The sequence below is a fragment of the Cyprinodon variegatus genome, unplaced genomic scaffold (assembly GCF_000732505.1).
Source record: "Cyprinodon variegatus isolate N-32 unplaced genomic scaffold, C_variegatus-1.0 Scaffold193, whole genome shotgun sequence".
Taxonomy (NCBI): domain Eukaryota; kingdom Metazoa; phylum Chordata; class Actinopteri; order Cyprinodontiformes; family Cyprinodontidae; genus Cyprinodon; species Cyprinodon variegatus.
Genome location: NW_015150646.1, coordinates 846,883 through 865,391, shown reverse-complemented (window position 1 = coordinate 865,391; position 18,509 = coordinate 846,883). Strand labels below are relative to the sequence as shown.

General features: G+C 38.3%; 1 protein-coding gene across 1 annotated transcript in view; it reads right to left on the bottom strand.

Moving 5' to 3' along the window:
- Positions 1–14,972, bottom strand: part of LOC107087779 (vigilin-like) — a 31,007-nt gene extending 16,035 nt beyond the window's left edge. The window contains exons 1-10 of the mRNA XM_015379525.1: positions 14,831–14,972; positions 7,108–7,187; positions 6,024–6,125; positions 5,742–5,893; positions 5,436–5,651; positions 1,602–1,808; positions 1,185–1,400; positions 803–1,009; positions 483–590; positions 109–213 (exon numbers count right to left, since the gene is read on the bottom strand). Coding sequence (XP_015235011.1) covers positions 109–213; positions 483–590; positions 803–1,009; positions 1,185–1,400; positions 1,602–1,808; positions 5,436–5,651; positions 5,742–5,893; positions 6,024–6,099 — 1,287 coding nt within the window. The 5' untranslated portion in view covers positions 6,100–6,125; positions 7,108–7,187; positions 14,831–14,972. The remainder of the gene's footprint in view (positions 1–108; positions 214–482; positions 591–802; positions 1,010–1,184; positions 1,401–1,601; positions 1,809–5,435; positions 5,652–5,741; positions 5,894–6,023; positions 6,126–7,107; positions 7,188–14,830) is intronic.
- Positions 14,973–18,509: the final 3,537 nt, after the last annotated feature.

Genomic DNA, 18,509 nt, shown 5'->3' with positions numbered 1-18,509 from the left:
CTCTGCATGTGAGCACAATAATTAGATAGGTATAACTTTTGAAAAGTATTAACCAACTGAAACAGGATTGCATAAAGCTTGTTTGTTCGATTTGGTGGGATCACTAACCAGGTCCTTGATGATCTCTTGTATCTGAGCCTGAGCCTGCTCCACCTCCTCTGTCGGCCCCTCCAGACTGATTCTCTCCTCGCCGTCTGTGAACTCGATGTGAACCTGTGAGCAGAGGTGACCCAGTGTAAGACCTTGCTCTACAGCACCGCCTTGCATTAAACCAGTGGATCTGCTGCAGTACATTATAGAAAAGTTTTGTGATTTTTAAGACATTTATTTTACTGAACTTTCTTTGTTAAACTGTTGGAAAAAGATCAATTGAGAAGGTGGGGTTGAAAAACATTCTTTTAAATTAAAAGGAGGCCCACCAAGAAAAGTTTCTGAACCACTGCATAAAATGTTAAACCGGTCAGAGAACGGGGGCGACTTACCCGCGGTAGCTGCTGCGTGATGCGTCCGATGTTCTGCCCTTTCTTTCCGATGATGAAGCGATGGAGCCAAGCTGGAGCGCTGACCTCCACCACCATCACACTCTTAGCCTGTAGGTACGGCACCAGATTAAACAAGGTCCTAACAACCAACAGAACCGCTACTGTTTAACTGGGTTTTTAACGGCTTTGAAAAATTATTTTAACACTTTAAAAAGTCTATAATCTATCTTATCCCAGTTAGCTTTGCTAGCAGTATTATTATTTAGTTGAAAACTGGCTAGTTGAAAACTAGCCAAAGAAATTTGTGTTACTGCTCTGACCTTGGCGTAGACCTGTGTAAGGGCCGGTCCCAGTTTGTCGGGCTCCCCTCTGAGGATGATGGTCTCTGAAGCAGAGTCCAGAGGAGGCATCTCCACCGACACCCCGGTGGTCTCCAGGATCTCCTGCAGAGTGTTGCCCTTTGGACCGATGATGTACTTGTGCTGGGACTTCTTCACCTCCACAGAGATGGTCGTGGTCTTCCTCTTCTGCGGATCGGAAAAAGAAAAAAAAAAAAACAAGTAAACATCGGGAAGCATAAGGAACTGTTTTTCTCTTCACTTCCCCTCTGCCCCATCCATCATCTACAAACCCTTCCTCTCCATAATGGATGACTGATCACCTCATCACAGAGGTACAGTTGAGCAAAGTTTGGCCGCTCACCTTGTCTTCATAGATGGCTCGGATGCGGTTGACAGCCAGAGCGACGGCCTCCTTCTCTCCGGTGATGACGATCTCGTCCTTAGGCAGGCTCGGTGGTGGGATGCTGATGCGGGCGCCTGTCTCCTGGCTCAGCTCCTGCACCAGCCTGTTGTGGGCGCCGGCGATGAAGGGGTGGAAAGCTTTCTCTAGAGAAAGACGTTCCACGGCGCGCTTGTCCTAGACGTCCAGTGAGAAAAAAAGATCAAAAGTCTGGAACTTTAACAAAATACTTCGATAAAATTCCAGACATTTTCAGTCTCGATGGAAATCCTGTTAAAATAGCCTCTCATAGGAAAAAATGGACTCTGCTCATCTGACCAGCTGCAACCATTGAGATCTAGAACCGCTTTTATGAATCCAACCTTCCCTCCCACTGACCTGCTCTGCTGAGATCAGCAGGATCTCATGGCGAGCCTTCTCGATGCCCTCCTTGGTGCCGGTGATGCGGATGTTGGCGCTGGGGTCGTCGGGTCGTGGAATAGCGATCTTGGTGGCGGTCTTCAGCTCCAGCTCCTGCAGCTTCTCACCATTCTTACCGATTACAAAACGGTGGTGCTCCTTGGGAATGGCGACCGTAGCTGACGCCTGCAGAAACAACACCAAAAGGGAGATAAATAAACGTTGTTTTACAACGAAATAAAGGAGATTAAAATGAAAACTTTTATGGTGGATTAGCATTAAATAAAACTCGACAACTGATCAGTGAACAGAGTGAGCAAAGAGGACAAAATGTTTCCTTGCAGCTTGGTCTCAGAAACCACAGCTCAGCTAAACGGCTGAACTTTAGTGCGGCAGCAGAAATAGAAAGCAGCATATTTGCTGCAGGAGCCTTGAAAGGGCCGCCATCCCCAGGACCTGACGGTCAGTGTTTTTAGCTCCACCTTTAATCCGTAGACAACCGACCTGCAGAGATGGGGGAAGTCTTTTTTTATTATTGTTTTTGTTTCTCTCACTTGCTAATACTTAGTGTCTGAATGAGAGACTGTCAAGGTTTAAGGGCTGAGAAAATCCATCAGTGTTATTGATGTGGCCGGATGTCAGAAACAGACACGGGACTTCAGGAAAACCTGAATCTAAAAGTATAAAAAGCAGGAATGGTACAATTTAACAGCTAAGAGTGGAGAGAGGGGGAGGACATCATTGCCATGTTTTCAAGTGAATTTCAAAATGCTGATCCATTTTAAAAGAACAATGGAAACAAAAGAAAGCCAGGAGGATTCATGGATTCATGTTCAAGCCACACAAAAACAAAAAAAAAGTAAAAATTTCTTAAAATGATTGTATTTCTTCTAAATTTGAGCAGGTAAATAAGATTATCTGCTAGGGGAATTTGTATTTTTTTTACCCTTAAAATAAGATAAATGCATATTATCTACTTGAAATAAGAGACTGCAGTTGTTTTTATCTTACAATACATTTAATTTGTTTTATTCTATTTGCAAAGAGTCTCATTCACCTTAATTCAACAAAAAATGACGACCGTAACTAAGATTTCAATTTTGCAGTGGCGTCCTCTGCTTGTATTCTGTTTTAGTTTTTAATTTTTCTGTTGCTTTCACAACACTTTAAGGCTACAAAATCCAATCTCATTTGTTTATATATACACCAGTATGCATTAAAATAAAAGCTTAAAAATCTGTCAGGTGGGTCAGTTCTGTTTCACCTCTCCCTTTATAAAGAATAACTTGCCATCTGGTTAACTAGGACACTGCTGCTGCTCCAAGTAAAAAAAAAAACAGACAATCTAGAAAAAAGGTTTGCCAGGATGAATTGATTTCATTCAAGAAAATAAAACAACCCCCAGTTGAAACACACAAGCTGCACCATCTCCTCTACTGAATGATCACCTCTTTCCCTTCTAGAGCCACAGCCTTCAACCTTAGCAACGCAGTACATTGAATAATGAAACTAGAAGGAGTGCAGAGTTATAGAACTTGCTGTTGCAATGGTTGTGTCATACAAACTTGCCAAATATTTTTTTTTTCCTTACTTGTAATTCTTATTCACATTTATGGTTCTCTTCTGCATTGGGCTGCCAGCGATCTGGAGCCATTCGAAACCAAACTGAAAACAAGGGAGCATAGATCTTTGAAAAGCCTGACCTGCCGGGACTGATTTTGTTTCATAACTGACACCAATCTGATTTTATTTTTAAAAAAAAACATTGTAAAAATAACTGTGAGACAATACAAACTTACTTTGACTTTACCTGAGGTAACACACTCAGATATAAATAAAAGCTCAGAGCTTCAACATGGCTGATTTTTAGAACTTGGGAGAGGCAGAAAAGATCGACTTGTAATACAAGTCTTGGCTGATCGCCTGAAATCAAGGAAATCACAGCCAGCTGATTGATCAGTGCACCACTATTGATAATCCTTGTTTTGAACATCTTCACATGATCACTGGAGAAGAGGATGCAATTTTGCTAATAAAACAGCTGTGAGACATCTCTTCTCTGCTTTGCAACCCCCCTCTCAGCCAACTTCCTCCACAGGACACGCCCCATGGAGCTGAGAACAGTATAAACCACAGCATACAAGATTTCTCTCTCTTTCCGTGAAGCTGCACGGGGGTTCACATTGGAAGAGGAAACCACCATGGAGACCCAGTCTCAGGGTCAAGATCTCCAGAATGACCAAGGCTAAGTCATGATGGCTGACATTTCATAACCAAACTGCTGCAAAACAGAATCTTTGCAACACACTTCTGTGAGTTTCAGAACTTAAAGAGTCAGAGTGGAGGTGAAAGCCATCTAAAGCAGCTTTTCCCTTAGTGTGAGCCATGTGGGACAAAGGAAAACCGCCCTCTGTGCAAAATGGACATCGGCAGAGGTATAAGGTCTGGCAGAGTTATGTAATTTTGATAATTTCATTTGTTTAATGATGAGTAAAGACAAAGCTAACAGGATGGACTGCATGCTATGCTACAGTAAAATGTTTTGAGCTGTTGTTGAAGCTTGGACAAGCTTTATTTCACTAAGGGTTTAAACACAGACATAACATTAGTGTTCATGTGCTCCTCATTTGCTCATTACATTTCCATTACCAAGTATGACCAGAATTCATTTAATGGAATCCTTATGTCTATTTTATGCTAGCTATTTCAAAGATGGTAAGGAATCATTTAACTAAAAGTTACTGGTTCCTGATTAAGCAAATCATTTAATAAAACATTATTTGACCAAATAAAGTTTTATTCACCTCATGGATTTGCGTTTTGAACTGGTTGAAAACATTCCAATTTCTCTAAATTAGTAAAAAGCTAATTTGATCACATCCCAAAGTCTTCAAGATGAATCATTAGTTTTCAAACACAAGGTCCAGCTAAACTGTGATATCACTGCATCAGCTCTTTGATTATGGTTTTCAACCACTGACGCAGAGCTGAATGAGTTTTGTTAATAAATACTTATATTTTGAATGGAAATGTATGGTGAATTTCTTCCGTATACGTTCAGAATTATCTGTTTGACCATGATTTGAGCTCGATTCACACTTTCATTTGTTATTCTAACACACAGCTAGTAGGGAGTGTGTTTATAATATATATATGATAGTCCAAATAACAAGAAGAAGGTGTTCAGGTTGGGATATATCAAAAGTACACTTATAAAACACAAGAAATGCAGCATCATGCTGTGGGAATGTCCTTCTGTGGAAGGAAGCAGGTCAGAGATGGTGCAAAGGTGGATGAAGTCAAGAGGCAGAGCCAACCAAGAAGAAAAGAAAGAGGAGTGAGGTATTTCTGCAGGACCAGAAACACCACAATATGGTTTAGATCAGGGGTCTGTAACCTGATGTAAATGGCTCTTAATTGGGGTGAAAATTATATAAAGAACCAGCTAATGTAGCATAATAACAAACAACAGCCTCAGAACCTTAAATAGGGTTTTTAAAACCTAAATGATTGAAACATTGAAACATTGTGCTTTTCCTTAATCTTAAAGCCTAAAATATAGCATATATTTAACAAAAATCAAAAGCTGTGTTTTATTAAAAGGTTATGTAGTATTTAAGGCTCTATACTATGCCTTAAATACTGAACTCTTCAGATTTTAAAGGTTGCAGACCACTGGTTTAGATAAAAGCATGTTCATGTGTTAGAATGGCCTAGTCAAAGCTCGGACCTAAATCTAATTAAAAAAATGTGGCCTGGACCTGGAGTCTGCGCTGCAGGCATTCGGTGCATGCCTTTAATTTGTGGGTTTACCTGCGTCTGCAGACGGGCCACGATTTCCTTGCGAGCTTTCATAACTGAATCCAGTTTGCCGGTAACCATGATGGATAAGCCCTGGTCCTTAGCCAGGGACAGCTCAATGTGCGCTCCAGTCCTCTGCATGATGTCCAGACACACCTTGGCTTCCTCTCCTTCCCCAAACTGGCTGTTGTCCTTATAACGCCGCTCCTCCAGGGGGACGTGGAACACCTTAGCGGAGGCAGATTCATGTTTCATTAGACTAGTGCTAACAGCGGGGGTTTTTCAGAATCTCTGTGTGCTTCACGCTGAAATCCTCACCTGGGTGATAACAGAGGCCTTGATGGGGCGGATCTTGCTCCCCCATGCCGATGCTGGCTCCCCGGTTTTTTCCCCCGGAGTCCCTTTCTCCGGCAGCGGAGGGAAGGCCTCCAGATAGGTGGGAATGTAGGCCTCATCCTCCGGGACGCAACCTGGCCCAGTGAGGCCAAAATGAAAACAGTAAGCAAGGAGATGGAGGGGGTAAAAACTAGAATACAAAGCTCTTAGCAGAAGATGAGAGGAGAAATCCTCAATGGATGCAACAGATCCTTCTATTGTTACCTGTTATCTCCTGGTCTTTGAGACCACTGCGATGTTCGGCAAAGCTCTCCGGGGTCAACACAGCCACTGAGCTCATGGTTTAAGACTTATTCCACTTTTCCACTAAAAACAAACACAACGTTATGGTACAACAGGTATGAATGAGAGCAAAAGGTTTATTTCGAAGAACGACTCGCCTCCTCCCCCTCCCGTCCCTGATGGGTGCTCACCCTGAGGACTGCTTTACCCAAAACCCCAGAACATCCCCCCTCCCCCCCTTCCCCTCTGTGACTGCTTCTCCACCTGAGATCCTCCAATTAGCACTTCTACACGCCTCAGATAAATACCCTACCCTCTCTCTGCCTCAGGGACGGAGGGGTAATCACAAGGCGACAAGGTGCATCTGCGGCTAAAAACAAGGGCTGCCGACATTCTTGTGATGCACGGTCACTACCTGCACTCCTGTTCTCCTTAAGGAGGTTCAAGGCTGCACGTGAAAAAACTGTTTCCGTGTGCACATGCGGCCTGCTGATCTAGAGACAGTGATTCACAATTATTGGCTATAGACTTCATGCAGGAAAAACAAAATGCAGTAAAACATATAGTGCAAATCATTCATTTTTAAAGGTGCAGTCAACATAAGCACAAAAAAACTTCCTTCAATGATCATGTAAATGTGCCATAATTGACAGATTTAAAGTTAAACAGAACAAAGCACTGCATTGAATTCATTTTATCTATCTTTTGAATCCAACTTTAAAAGCTGAACTTGAGCATATTCTTTTCTCCACTAAAATCTTCCAACAAATTTTGCAGCATGCATTCTTCTTTTGAAAACATGCAAATCCTTCAACATGCCGCCGCAGCAAAGCTCCACAATCACTTTCTTTCCCATTTCGACCCAGCATCTGACACATGTACTTATCCTCAGCTTTTATTAGAAATAAAAACTGGCATATTTAGAAAAATACATTAAAGGACGTAAAACTGAAAATGCAACAACATTTTAACAAAAAACAAGCATGCAGAGATGAAGCGATGAAGCAGCCAGTGAGTTAAAGCTGTGTCAGTTCTAGTATAAACCACCGAGCCGACGCAGGCTTACCTGCAAAAGGTCAATTGCCAGAGAGTCCGTCCAGTTAGCGGCTACCGAAGGCGCTTCAGTGTGAGTGTGTGTTTCAGCTCCTGCGTGCACAGGGGGGGAGGAAATACAAAGAGGCTGAAAGTGAACACCGTATATCAGGTGGAGCTTCAGCATGAGCTGAACGGCCACACTGCACTGCACCTCACACTGGCTGGAGATGATATTCGCTCTCCTCCTTCCTTCATTATTTGCTTCAGCCCTCCTCTGTGATTTCAACAAACACAAACCCCGGAAATGTTCGGGGGGGTGGGGGGCGATGCTGCAAAATACTGCACTGCAACAACTCTTAACTTTTTTCTTGTCTAATATCATGGAAAACAAACTATGCATGTTTATTACACAATATTTGATCAATAAAGAACTAGAAAACATGGCATACATTTGGATACTTGCTACCTGCTGTTTTTGTTTGTATTTTAAATTTAAAAAAACACATAGGAAGCTCCTCAAAGCTCCTTATTTCTTAATAAATAAACTTAAGAAATGTAGAAAACAGTTCTTATATTATGCATTTTATATGGCAAAAACATACAATATATGAACATATACTAATGATATGTATTAAAAAAATGCATTCTAAAACGGAAAATCTTCCCGTTTAAAAAGTCTGTGTACCATTACTCTAGCTAATGATTCAATTATGAAATATATTGATGATTAATTTAATAAATCAATGAATTAATCAGATGAATTGTTTCATCCCTAATGCGGTTCAACCTTGACTCCTCACTCTGGAGGAGCTACAGACGCCCACAGATCAGGTTGGAGAATTTTTTTTGACACCCTGAATATTAGTTCTGGACTCCACGCATCTGGGCTTTATTATATAACGTAAATAAAAACAAAACATGGACGTCCTGGTTCATGTGTTTACAGAAGTAATGCAGGACAGAAAGCAACCTGGAAGATTGCTTTTTGGCTTATATGCAGAATTATAAAGAAAAAATCCTAAATGCAGCAATTCCTGATGAAACATGGTGGTGGCAACATCTTGAGGTGGCGATTTTTAATTTTTTTTACAGAAACTAGTAAGCTGATCAAAAAAGGTCGGAAGATGTATGGGACTAATCAACACAGGGCAATACTAAAGAAAACCTGCAAGGAACTGCAATTAACTGAGGACCGGGGTTGAGCTAAAGCATGTTAGTGTATGTTAGCGTAGCACAAAATCAAGATCTAAATCAAGTGAAAATCTGCAACATCACTTTAAAAAAATGAGGATTAAAATCGGATTTATATCCAATCTTACTGAACCTGAACTATAAAGNGCCTTCCATAAAGGTTCATCTACATTTAACTTTTGCACTTTTTTCTTCACACTAGAATCACAAACCTCAATTTGTTGGATTTTATGTGAAAGATTGACTAATTAGGGATGCATAAAAGTTATCCTTATTCTCCAATTTTACCTTTAAAAATAAACATCATCGCTCCATTAAATATAACATACCAATGTCCAACTTTTTTAACGTTTCAGAGACAGACAGTCGGATTTCTAATTACAAAGACTCTACTGGACACAAGGAGAAAATTAATTTCTGTTAATACATTTAACAAATAAAATATAGGTATTAAAACAATTAATCGGACTAATTGTTTATTGAAATAATCGTCAACTAATTTTGTAATTGATTAGTCGTTAACTGGAGTATAGATACTCTAAAACATGTCTTTAGCTGACAGAGCAACCCACTTAGAGCAATATTTATACAAAAATTTTAAATAAAATATGCAAACATTTTGCAATTAAGATAAATAACTTTTTGTCTGTCAACACGCACTTTCCAGAACCCCTCAAGCCGAAAAGTTTTTGTTTCACCTAGTTTTATTCCTTAAAAAATCTTCTTTGAGGAACCTTTTGCTATCTGATTATTAATCAATGAATCGAACAACATAATCTACAGATTCATTGATTTGCAAAATAATCGGTAGTTGCAGCCCTAATCTCCACTATCGGAGAGGTAAGTTGGAAAATAATGGATATCAGACAACATTCTAATATCATGGAAAACAAACTATGCATGTTTATTACACAATATTTGATCAATAAAGAACTAGAAAACATGGCATACATTTGGATACTTGCTACCTGCTGTTTTTGTTTGTATTTTAAATTTAAAAAAACACATAGGAAGCTCCTCAAAGCTCCTTATTTCTTAATAAATAAACTTAAGAAATGTAGAAAACAGTTCTTATATTATGCATTTTATATGGCAAAAACATACAATATATGAACATATACTAATGATATGTATTAAAAAAATGCATTCTAAAACGGAAAATCTTCCCGTTTAAAAAGTCTGTGTACCATTACTCTAGCTAATGATTCAATTATGAAATATATTGATGATTAATTTAATAAATCAATGAATTAATCAGATGAATTGTTTCATCCCTAATGCGGTTCAACCTTGACTCCTCACTCTGGAGGAGCTACAGACGCCCACAGATCAGGTTGGAGAATTTTTTTTGACACCCTGAATATTAGTTCTGGACTCCACGCATCTGGGCTTTATTATATAACGTAAATAAAAACAAAACATGGACGTCCTGGTTCATGTGTTTACAGAAGTAATGCAGGACAGAAAGCAACCTGGAAGATTGCTTTTTGGCTTATATGCAGAATTATAAAGAAAAAATCCTAAATGCAGCAATTCCTGATGAAACATGGTGGTGGCAACATCTTGAGGTGGCGATTTTTAATTTTTTTTACAGAAACTAGTAAGCTGATCAAAAAAGGTCGGAAGATGTATGGGACTAATCAACAAAGGGCAATACTAAAGAAAACCTGCAAGGAACTGCAATTAACTGAGGACCGGGGTTGAGCTAAAGCATGTTAGTGTATGTTAGCGTAGCACAAAATCAAGATCTAAATCAAGTGAAAATCTGCAACATCACTTTAAAAAAATGAGGATTAAAATCGGATTTATATCCAATCTTACTGAACCTGAACTATAAAGTAAAAAAAAAAGAAAAAGAAAATAAACAAATCTCAGTCTCTGTATGACAATCATGTTTTTTTTTTTTTTTTTGTATTTACAATGGAAAGGTTGATTGAAAAGGAATATATTTGCAGTTTTTGCCCAGTTATTACCCAGTTTTTACAGTGTGGTTGCACATAGTTTAAATTAACTGTTTAACACGAAAACACTAAATGCATTTGGCTGGTCAATTTTTGAAATATAGATTTTATACTTTCCACTGAAGCAGAGCCATTTCAAAAACGGCAGAAACAGCACCTGCCGTCACTGCATTTCCTGAACAGTTATTATGAATCAATAACATATTGACTCTTATGCTAAATTTTTCTCCAGAGGAATCTGTGGATGCCGATGCACATGAAAAGGCACCAACCCTGCTTCAGTCAAGCCTGGGTAATTTCCTCCGCAAGGATAAAGTTTCTCCATGCGTCTACTCGGCATGATAGATGCTGAGCTGCGTCTCATCTGACAGCCTCCCTAAATGACACAGAGGACCGGGAAGCAGTTTCTAGACAGAAAACCTGTCGCAAAAAGCAAACACATTTGACCCGAGTGGTTCAAAGAGGATTAAATAGGAGGCCTGGAAACGCTCATCTTCAACCTCACAGAACCTCAAACAGCAGCAGTTTCTCTCAGGCTTAAACTAAAATATTAATATCTGCAATCTGAGCAGAGAAAATTACATCAGCTGCTTCAAAACGTTTGCAGTCTCTAATTAAAGCCGATGGTAATTATTTTAGGAAAATATCAACAACTATTTGCATTACTTCTTGCAGAACCTGAAACTGTGCTGTAAAAAAAGAGGAACCTTTATCCAATAAAACACCTGCAAACACAGACTGGACAAACAAACAAAACTAAAAAAAACAGTGTTATGCTTTAGATTAGGACATCTGCCTTTAACACTCTCCATGAGGAACCTCTCATGTTTCTACTTGTGACGTTTTCCACAGTCATAATATTATTTTGGTGCCTTTTCATGCACATATTCTCAAACAGATGGATTTCTTCACATCTGGAGTTTTGAGATTGTGGATGAGAGGTGGTTTATGCAGCAATTATTTCCCAACATTGCAAATGAAACAAGATGAATCCAACTAAGATAATCCTAAAAGAAATATTTAACTTTGGACTTCATTTGATATATGTGTGTAATAATATTTGAAAGCTATTGGAGCTTTCACAGTAAGAATCAGACTCACAAAATGGTTAATTATTGAATATGTGACTTCTTTCCAGATTTAAATAATCTCTTAGAGGTTGATAAAAAATGTAAGGAAAAGGTAAACACATGAAGTTGACATCATCCGCTTGATTCCATGCAAATACCAAGAATGGCACACACACGCAAAACAACTCCTAAAAAAAATCGACCAGCAGATGTCTCAGTCCATGACACGGCCCTCACAGGTTCAAGTGGCGGCCTGTTGACCCTAAAGCATTTCTTCTCAACTCTCCATCAACCCCATTTCCTGTCAGTTCAATTATGCAAAAATAAATAAAAATGATGAAAACTTTTAGGAAAAAAAGCCTCTAAAAGCCTCTAAAATCCAGAGCAACTTGCCTGAAGAAGTTACCTGATCAGCAACCCAGTTAATCAGGGTGTAATTCAGTATCAGCTGTTCTCTGAAAGCCTTGGATGTTTGATGATTAAGCGTTAGATGTCTAAGGAGTAGGGGTGCACCGATAGATCAGCCTCGGTTTCCTTAGGTTTGGGCGATCGGTGATTGGCCAATACTTACATGTCAATCTGTTCTTTTCCACAGATCTTATTTACATTTGCAAAGGTCCGAAAATCAAAGCTCTAAACTTTAATTTATATTTGAGAGCGGTAATTTCTGACGCTTTTATCATCTCTCAGGCAGTTATTGATGCCTTTCAGTAAGATACGATTGAAATATTGAAGGTGTCTTGAGATGTTATAACAACTGACAGTGTCGGTAACTAAAAAAAAAAAATCTGATTTGATCACAATCGAATTCTACATGTCAGGCTTTCAAAAGAATGGGAATCGCCGATCGACAAAGGTGTCAAGTAACGAAGTATAAATACTTTGTTACATTACTTAAGTACACCTATTATGTATCTATACTTTACTCCATTACCTATTATTCTTCCTACTTCTGACTTCTACTCATTACATTTTCACACAAGTATCTGTACTTTCTATTCCTTACATTTTTAAAACTAAAGCTACTCGTTACTCTCTTCTTCGGTTTAATGTTTATAAATATTTATTTCACGTCATGTGCGCCATCCAATGCAGATCATTGGCTCCATCCACATTTAGTGAAAACTAGTGTAACTGGATGAGTCATATAACGTAAACACTCATTGGTTAGCTAAATGAAATCATCAGAAGCAAGCAGGGGTTCTTCAAACTGCAAATGCGAATTGTCTATGCCATGCTACAATATTGGATTAACAAAAAGATGTCGAAATGTCTGAAAGGTTGGACACAGGCGAGACCAACAAGACCTCCCTCATCCTTGGCCCTATCTCAAAGAAATTTTCAAAATAGTCGAAAAATTTAGCTTTCAATTAATCTAGTATCATCTGGCTGTTTTTTTTATAAACGTTACTTTATACTTTAGGTAGTTTTTGGAGCACATACTTTTTCGCTTTTAATTGAGTAAAGAGGTCAAGTTGATACTTCAACTTTTACCAGTGTTTTTAAACTGCAGTATCTATACTTCTAGTAACAAATGTGTGTACTTTTGACACCACTGCCGATTGGTCAGAAACCTGCAATCAGTCGGTGCAGCCTAAAAAGCACAGAGGAAATGTACAGAATCTTAAATTGTGGAGAACCCGATTCCCTGAAGCAGGGATTAGGTTATAAACAAGATCAAGCAACAGTCTAAAGCAGGCATNCGAATTGTCTATGCCATGCTACAATATTGGATTAACAAAAAGATGTCGAAATGTCTGAAAGGTTGGACACAGGCGAGACCAACAAGACCTCCCTCATCCTTGGCCCTATCTCAAAGAAATTTTCAAAATAGTCGAAAAATTTAGCTTTCAATTAATCTAGTATCATCTGGCTGTTTTTTTATAAACGTTACTTTATACTTTAGGTAGTTTTTGGAGCACATACTTTTTCGCTTTTAATTGAGTAAAGAGGTCAAGTTGATACTTCAACTTTTACCAGTGTTTTTAAACTGCAGTATCTATACTTCTAGTAACAAATGTGTGTACTTTTGACACCACTGCCGATTGGTCAGAAACCTGCAATCAGTCGGTGCAGCCTAAAAAGCACAGAGGAAATGTACAGAATCTTAAATTGTGGAGAACCCGATTCCCTGAAGCAGGGATTAGGTTATAAACAAGATCAAGCAACAGTCTAAAGCAGGCATCCCCAAAGTCGGTCCTCAAGGGGCCGCAGTCCTGCAGGTTTTAGAGGTTTCTCTGCTTCAGCACAGCTGATTCTGATGATTGCAGTTCAGCAAAAGCCTGTTAATCAGCTATCAATGTAAATCAGCTGTGCTGGAGCAGAGAAACCTCTAAAACCTGCAGGACTTTGGCCCTGGAGCACCGACTTTGAGGATGCCTGGTCCAAAGGCTTCTTGTAATAGATCTTCCAAAGAGGGGAACAACTGCAACGCATGAAAACTTGGCGATCCAACAGGCAGGGTCAAAATGAGCATCATACCCTTAGGAAGTCTAGTCAGCCATTAAACACAATCAAACTGCAGTCCTTCAATAGGGGGGAAGAAGTTGATAAAATAAGAGGATAATTGAGCTTTCAAAAGGTGAATATTCCCCAGATTCAATAAAGAATATGTTGCAATGCTTGAAAACAATCAAAGGGGTATAGAAACTTTTACCCTTGTATGTAAACCTTTCAAAAATTTAATAATTTAATAAGGACATTTTAATAATATATATTTGTCTGTACTTTACAGAAAACATTTTTTCAAAGCATAAAAAATATTGGACAGCTGGGCTTCAAAGTGCAGCTTCTAATTGCTAAAACAAAAAGCTTGCTACGAATAAAAGCTATATTACACTGTAATGCCCATATGCAAAAGATGCAGGTCAAAGGCAAACACATTTATAGGTTTTATTAATCAGTCCGGGGCTCTATGGATTTCTAGATAAGTACTGCACTTTAAAAATAACTCGATTTTTATTTGCAATTGCATAAAAAATAACGAAGATATTGATTGTAGGTAATGATTTACTGGATGCGTTAAAAAACGAAAAGCAAAGTATAAGGAAAGCGAAAGGGACAAATATTTTGGTGATTTGGTAGCATTAGTAGCATGGTGCTATCAGTTCCCTCCGGATGAAGAAGAACCGTTAATCCTGACTGAGCAGCTCAGCGCACCTGAAGTCTGCATCTGCTTGATTGGACCGTTAGCCACTCGGCTAACCTCGCTAACATGGTGAAACCCTGGCTAATGATTTCAATCCGCTATGCGGATATGCACGGCACTGAACCGGCTTCAGCGATAGAACAAATGCTCATAAGGACTTTTAGACAGTCAGAAAAAAACACAATAAACATAAAACAACAAGCCTCGCGAGGACAGATAACCAGCTTCAGCTCCGGCTAGCTAGCTCCGGACCTCGCTATCCCCTCATCCTCATCCAAAACAAACGAGCCGGTTTATTTGCCAGCCATAACTACATCCAGGCTTGGTGCATTTTGCTCAAATTTGTGTGAAATACACGACTGAAAATAAATAGAGAAGCCCTACCTTTCAGAGAGAAATATAGCAGAAAGTGTTTGACAGGTGTCGGTGTAAACACAAACGTGATTGGTCTACGAGCACTTCCTCTGCCCGCGGAGGGATACGACAAGCGGGCTCTGCGGCCGCCGCGTAGAGAGCGAATGCCGCAGTATCTCTGCGCAGCAAGAGCAGCCCAGTTAAATTAAACAGATGTGCTTTTCTTTACATTAATACAGCACAGAAACAGAGACGTTCAACCGGTTATCCACATTAGAACAATGAGGTGGAGATATGAAACACTGTAAAACATAAAATCAGCGTCCTTTTCCCTTTCACATTCATCATGCCTGCCTGCGCACTCCTCAGTGGTTAAACCATTGATCAGTTCATTGAAAAAATGCATTTCTACAACAGCCTTTCAGGACAATGGCAGATTACTATATATGTAAACAACATATATATCCTGGACCCAAACATATACATATTAAATATTGAACAAGGTGAAATACTACAGTGGAGCAGATTATTCAAAAATAAATCTCATATATTCTCATTTTATTTATTTTTTTTGTGTGTGTGTGTGTATTTTAATTGTGATTTCAAAATAAAGGCATTGACTTCAGCAGTTTTTGAAATTGATCACAGATTCATCTGATAAATGTTATTTTGAACCAAATAAAATAAAACTAAAAACTTTTTACATCTGGAATGACCAGTTTTTCTTAAGTTCTAATTCTGATTGTATTATAACTTGGAATTTTAATTTGAATAACTAAAAAATATCTAATATTCCTGAATTATAAATGTACATTGACATAATATTATAAAGACTGGCTTAATTTAATCTTTAAGTATATATTAATTTAAAAGCTATAAGTTGCTTTTTCCATGGTGAGGGATTTCTTTAAATTTAAGGTAAATAAATTAAAAGCTGTGAAATTTTCACTTCATTAATTGCGAAGCCACAAGTAGCTCTGTGGCTCTCTAATATATTTTGTATAATATGATAACCTATTACCCTGTTTTTTATGTTTTTCTGTCACAAAAATACGCTGACCCCAACATTAAATTTGGTCTTGAACCTACAATGAAATCTCATAATAGTTTCTGATACATCATATCAAATTTGTTTTCATTTAAAAATACTGGATGCTATAGGAGTCAATTCTATTAAAAAAAATAAGTCAAAATTATGTATGAAATCCATGCGTAAAATAAGCTTCTGTTTCCGTTTGCTTTGTTTCTTCATATAAGAAACACACCGGTTAAAAAAAAAATATTAACTCAATGTATTGTACAAATTTTTTTATTAACTACCAAAGATCCATGATCAAATGACTTAAATAAAATAAAAAAAATAAAAATGGATGCTGTTTGGAATGATGTCTGCATGATTACAACATGATAAGTATTTAAAGGTTACAATTTTCTAGGCCATGTAAATCAAAGCTGCAAAAGATTTTTACTTGTACAATTTTAGAGATAAAATCTGTGGAATAGTTGAACTTAATATATTTAGATGCTTTTTCATTCAGTGTATGTTCTACTTTAAGACACTAGATGGGAGTAGCAAACAAGATACTGTTGAAAGGGAAACAAGTTAAGTGCGCAGTCGTTATGGCAATACAACAATATGAAGTAAAAAAAAAAAAAAAAAAAACAGTAACGTGAAAGTTCCTTCTAATTCTCATGGTGTTCGGTGTGGTGTTACCAGCTTGGGCAATATCTTATATGTTTCAGAATGTATGACATTATTGATACAAGAGGTGGGTATGGTATACCTAAAATTTAAACTTATTCATCCTTTTTTTTTATTTCAGTTTTATTTTTAAAGTAAAAAAGACCCATTAAAAAAATTACTGAGGTAAGAAAAAAAAAAAAAACACTTCAGTAAGACCCAAGTACTAGAAAACAAATAACACTATGACATATATATATAGTAATATAAATGAATAATATAATGTAAAAAAAAAAATCCATCCATGAAAAACACCTTTGAGAATCACATTTGTTTTAACATTCAACTTATGAAAACAACACCCGCAATAGGAAACATATACATGTTAGAAAGTAAAGCACCTGTGACAGTATCTTATGTTTACTGTAAGCTTGACATTAAAATGTCATAGAAGGCCCATCTGAGGAAAATGAGCTTGTGTATGAAAAACAATATTCATTTGAACATAACCTTGAATTCAACCTGGAGTATATCTGTCTTTGAAAAAAGCTTGATCTTCAGCCACTTTAGGTACTCACAGTCGATAGAGTGGCCCTAAACATTTGCCCCAGAAAAAGCAGTGATACTTCATAATATCAATACTAAACTCACAGTAGTTTTTCATTTGTTGTTGTTGTTGTTTTTAAGTATGCTGCAGTAAACCTTCTCCTTAAACTATTAGATTACATTTACTTAAATAACTCAGTGCTAACAATGAAACACCTTTGGTGGATAATAACCTTCTGGAATGGCAAATGTGTGCTGAATGCTCAGCTCTGTGTCAGGAATCCAGCCAGCAATTTATACTGAACAATTCTGATAATAAGATTGTTAACAAAGAATTTGCCAGAAGGTGAATGACTGCAGACAGTATTTGGATTTCCTGTAATCTACATATGCAATTTCCTGCAATCTACATTTACCATGCAAAGGTGGCCACTCTGCATGCATGTTAAAATACTTGTTGTTGTTTTTTTGTTTTTGTTTTTTTGTATTTAGACCAATATACTCTATTCATCTATACCCTATATATGTTTTACTGTTACTCAGTACTGGACTTTTCCAGCTTACTTTCCCCCCTGGGTAGAAGAGAAGATATATACGTCTCTGTAAGTCATCTAGAAGTTTTCAGTGTAATTAAGGATAAATAACTACTAAATCAATTTTATTAAGGTATTAGTAAAAATGAGTTAATGTGTAGATATTTATATTAGGCATAACAGATAAGTATGGAGGACAATTTCTCTGTAAATGTAGGCAAGAAATAGCAACAGATAACATCTTTCCCAGAGGCGTAGCCAGAACTTTTTTATAAGGGTGGCCAGGCAATACCCAATGTAGACTGAGGGGTGGCCGAAAGCGGATAGGCATGAGAACCTCACGGTCAATCTAAACTGTTCCAACAGGAAAATTCTGCAATTGCACCCATCAAATGTCGCTTGCGTCTGGTCGCGAACCAGTTTTGCTGGTATGCTTCTGCAACGTCGGTCTGGAATTTCTAGGGACGCACAGCAGTTTCCTGCCAAAGCGCTAGGGGGAGGGGGAAATTTGTGATCGGATGATTACCAGAACTTCTTCGGCGGCGCTGGCAGGAGTGTTAATTTTCCAAAACAACATGTCTGAGGCATCCTTCAAGTAGTTGTACTCCCGAACCTCCTCAATCAAACTTTCGCCGTGGTTATCCATTGCTGTTGTTACTCCTCAGTTTTTAAAAATGGCGTGCCTCGGCATTGAATCGAGAAGGACAACCACACAGACAGCAAGAAAGGCATACAAAGGAACAATCACAGCTGCTTTTTGTCTGCGCACTTTCGCTGGAGGTCTGCGCTGGATTGCAACCGTCCGACGCGTAGTCAGGATTTTTTTCTAGGTGTGTGACGATGGTTGCAGAACCTCTGAGATAGATTAGATGGTTGCAGAGTAGAGACTGACACGGGAGTGGATTTTCACTCCTGTCCCGTCCCACTCCCACAGAAAAAAATTGTGTCC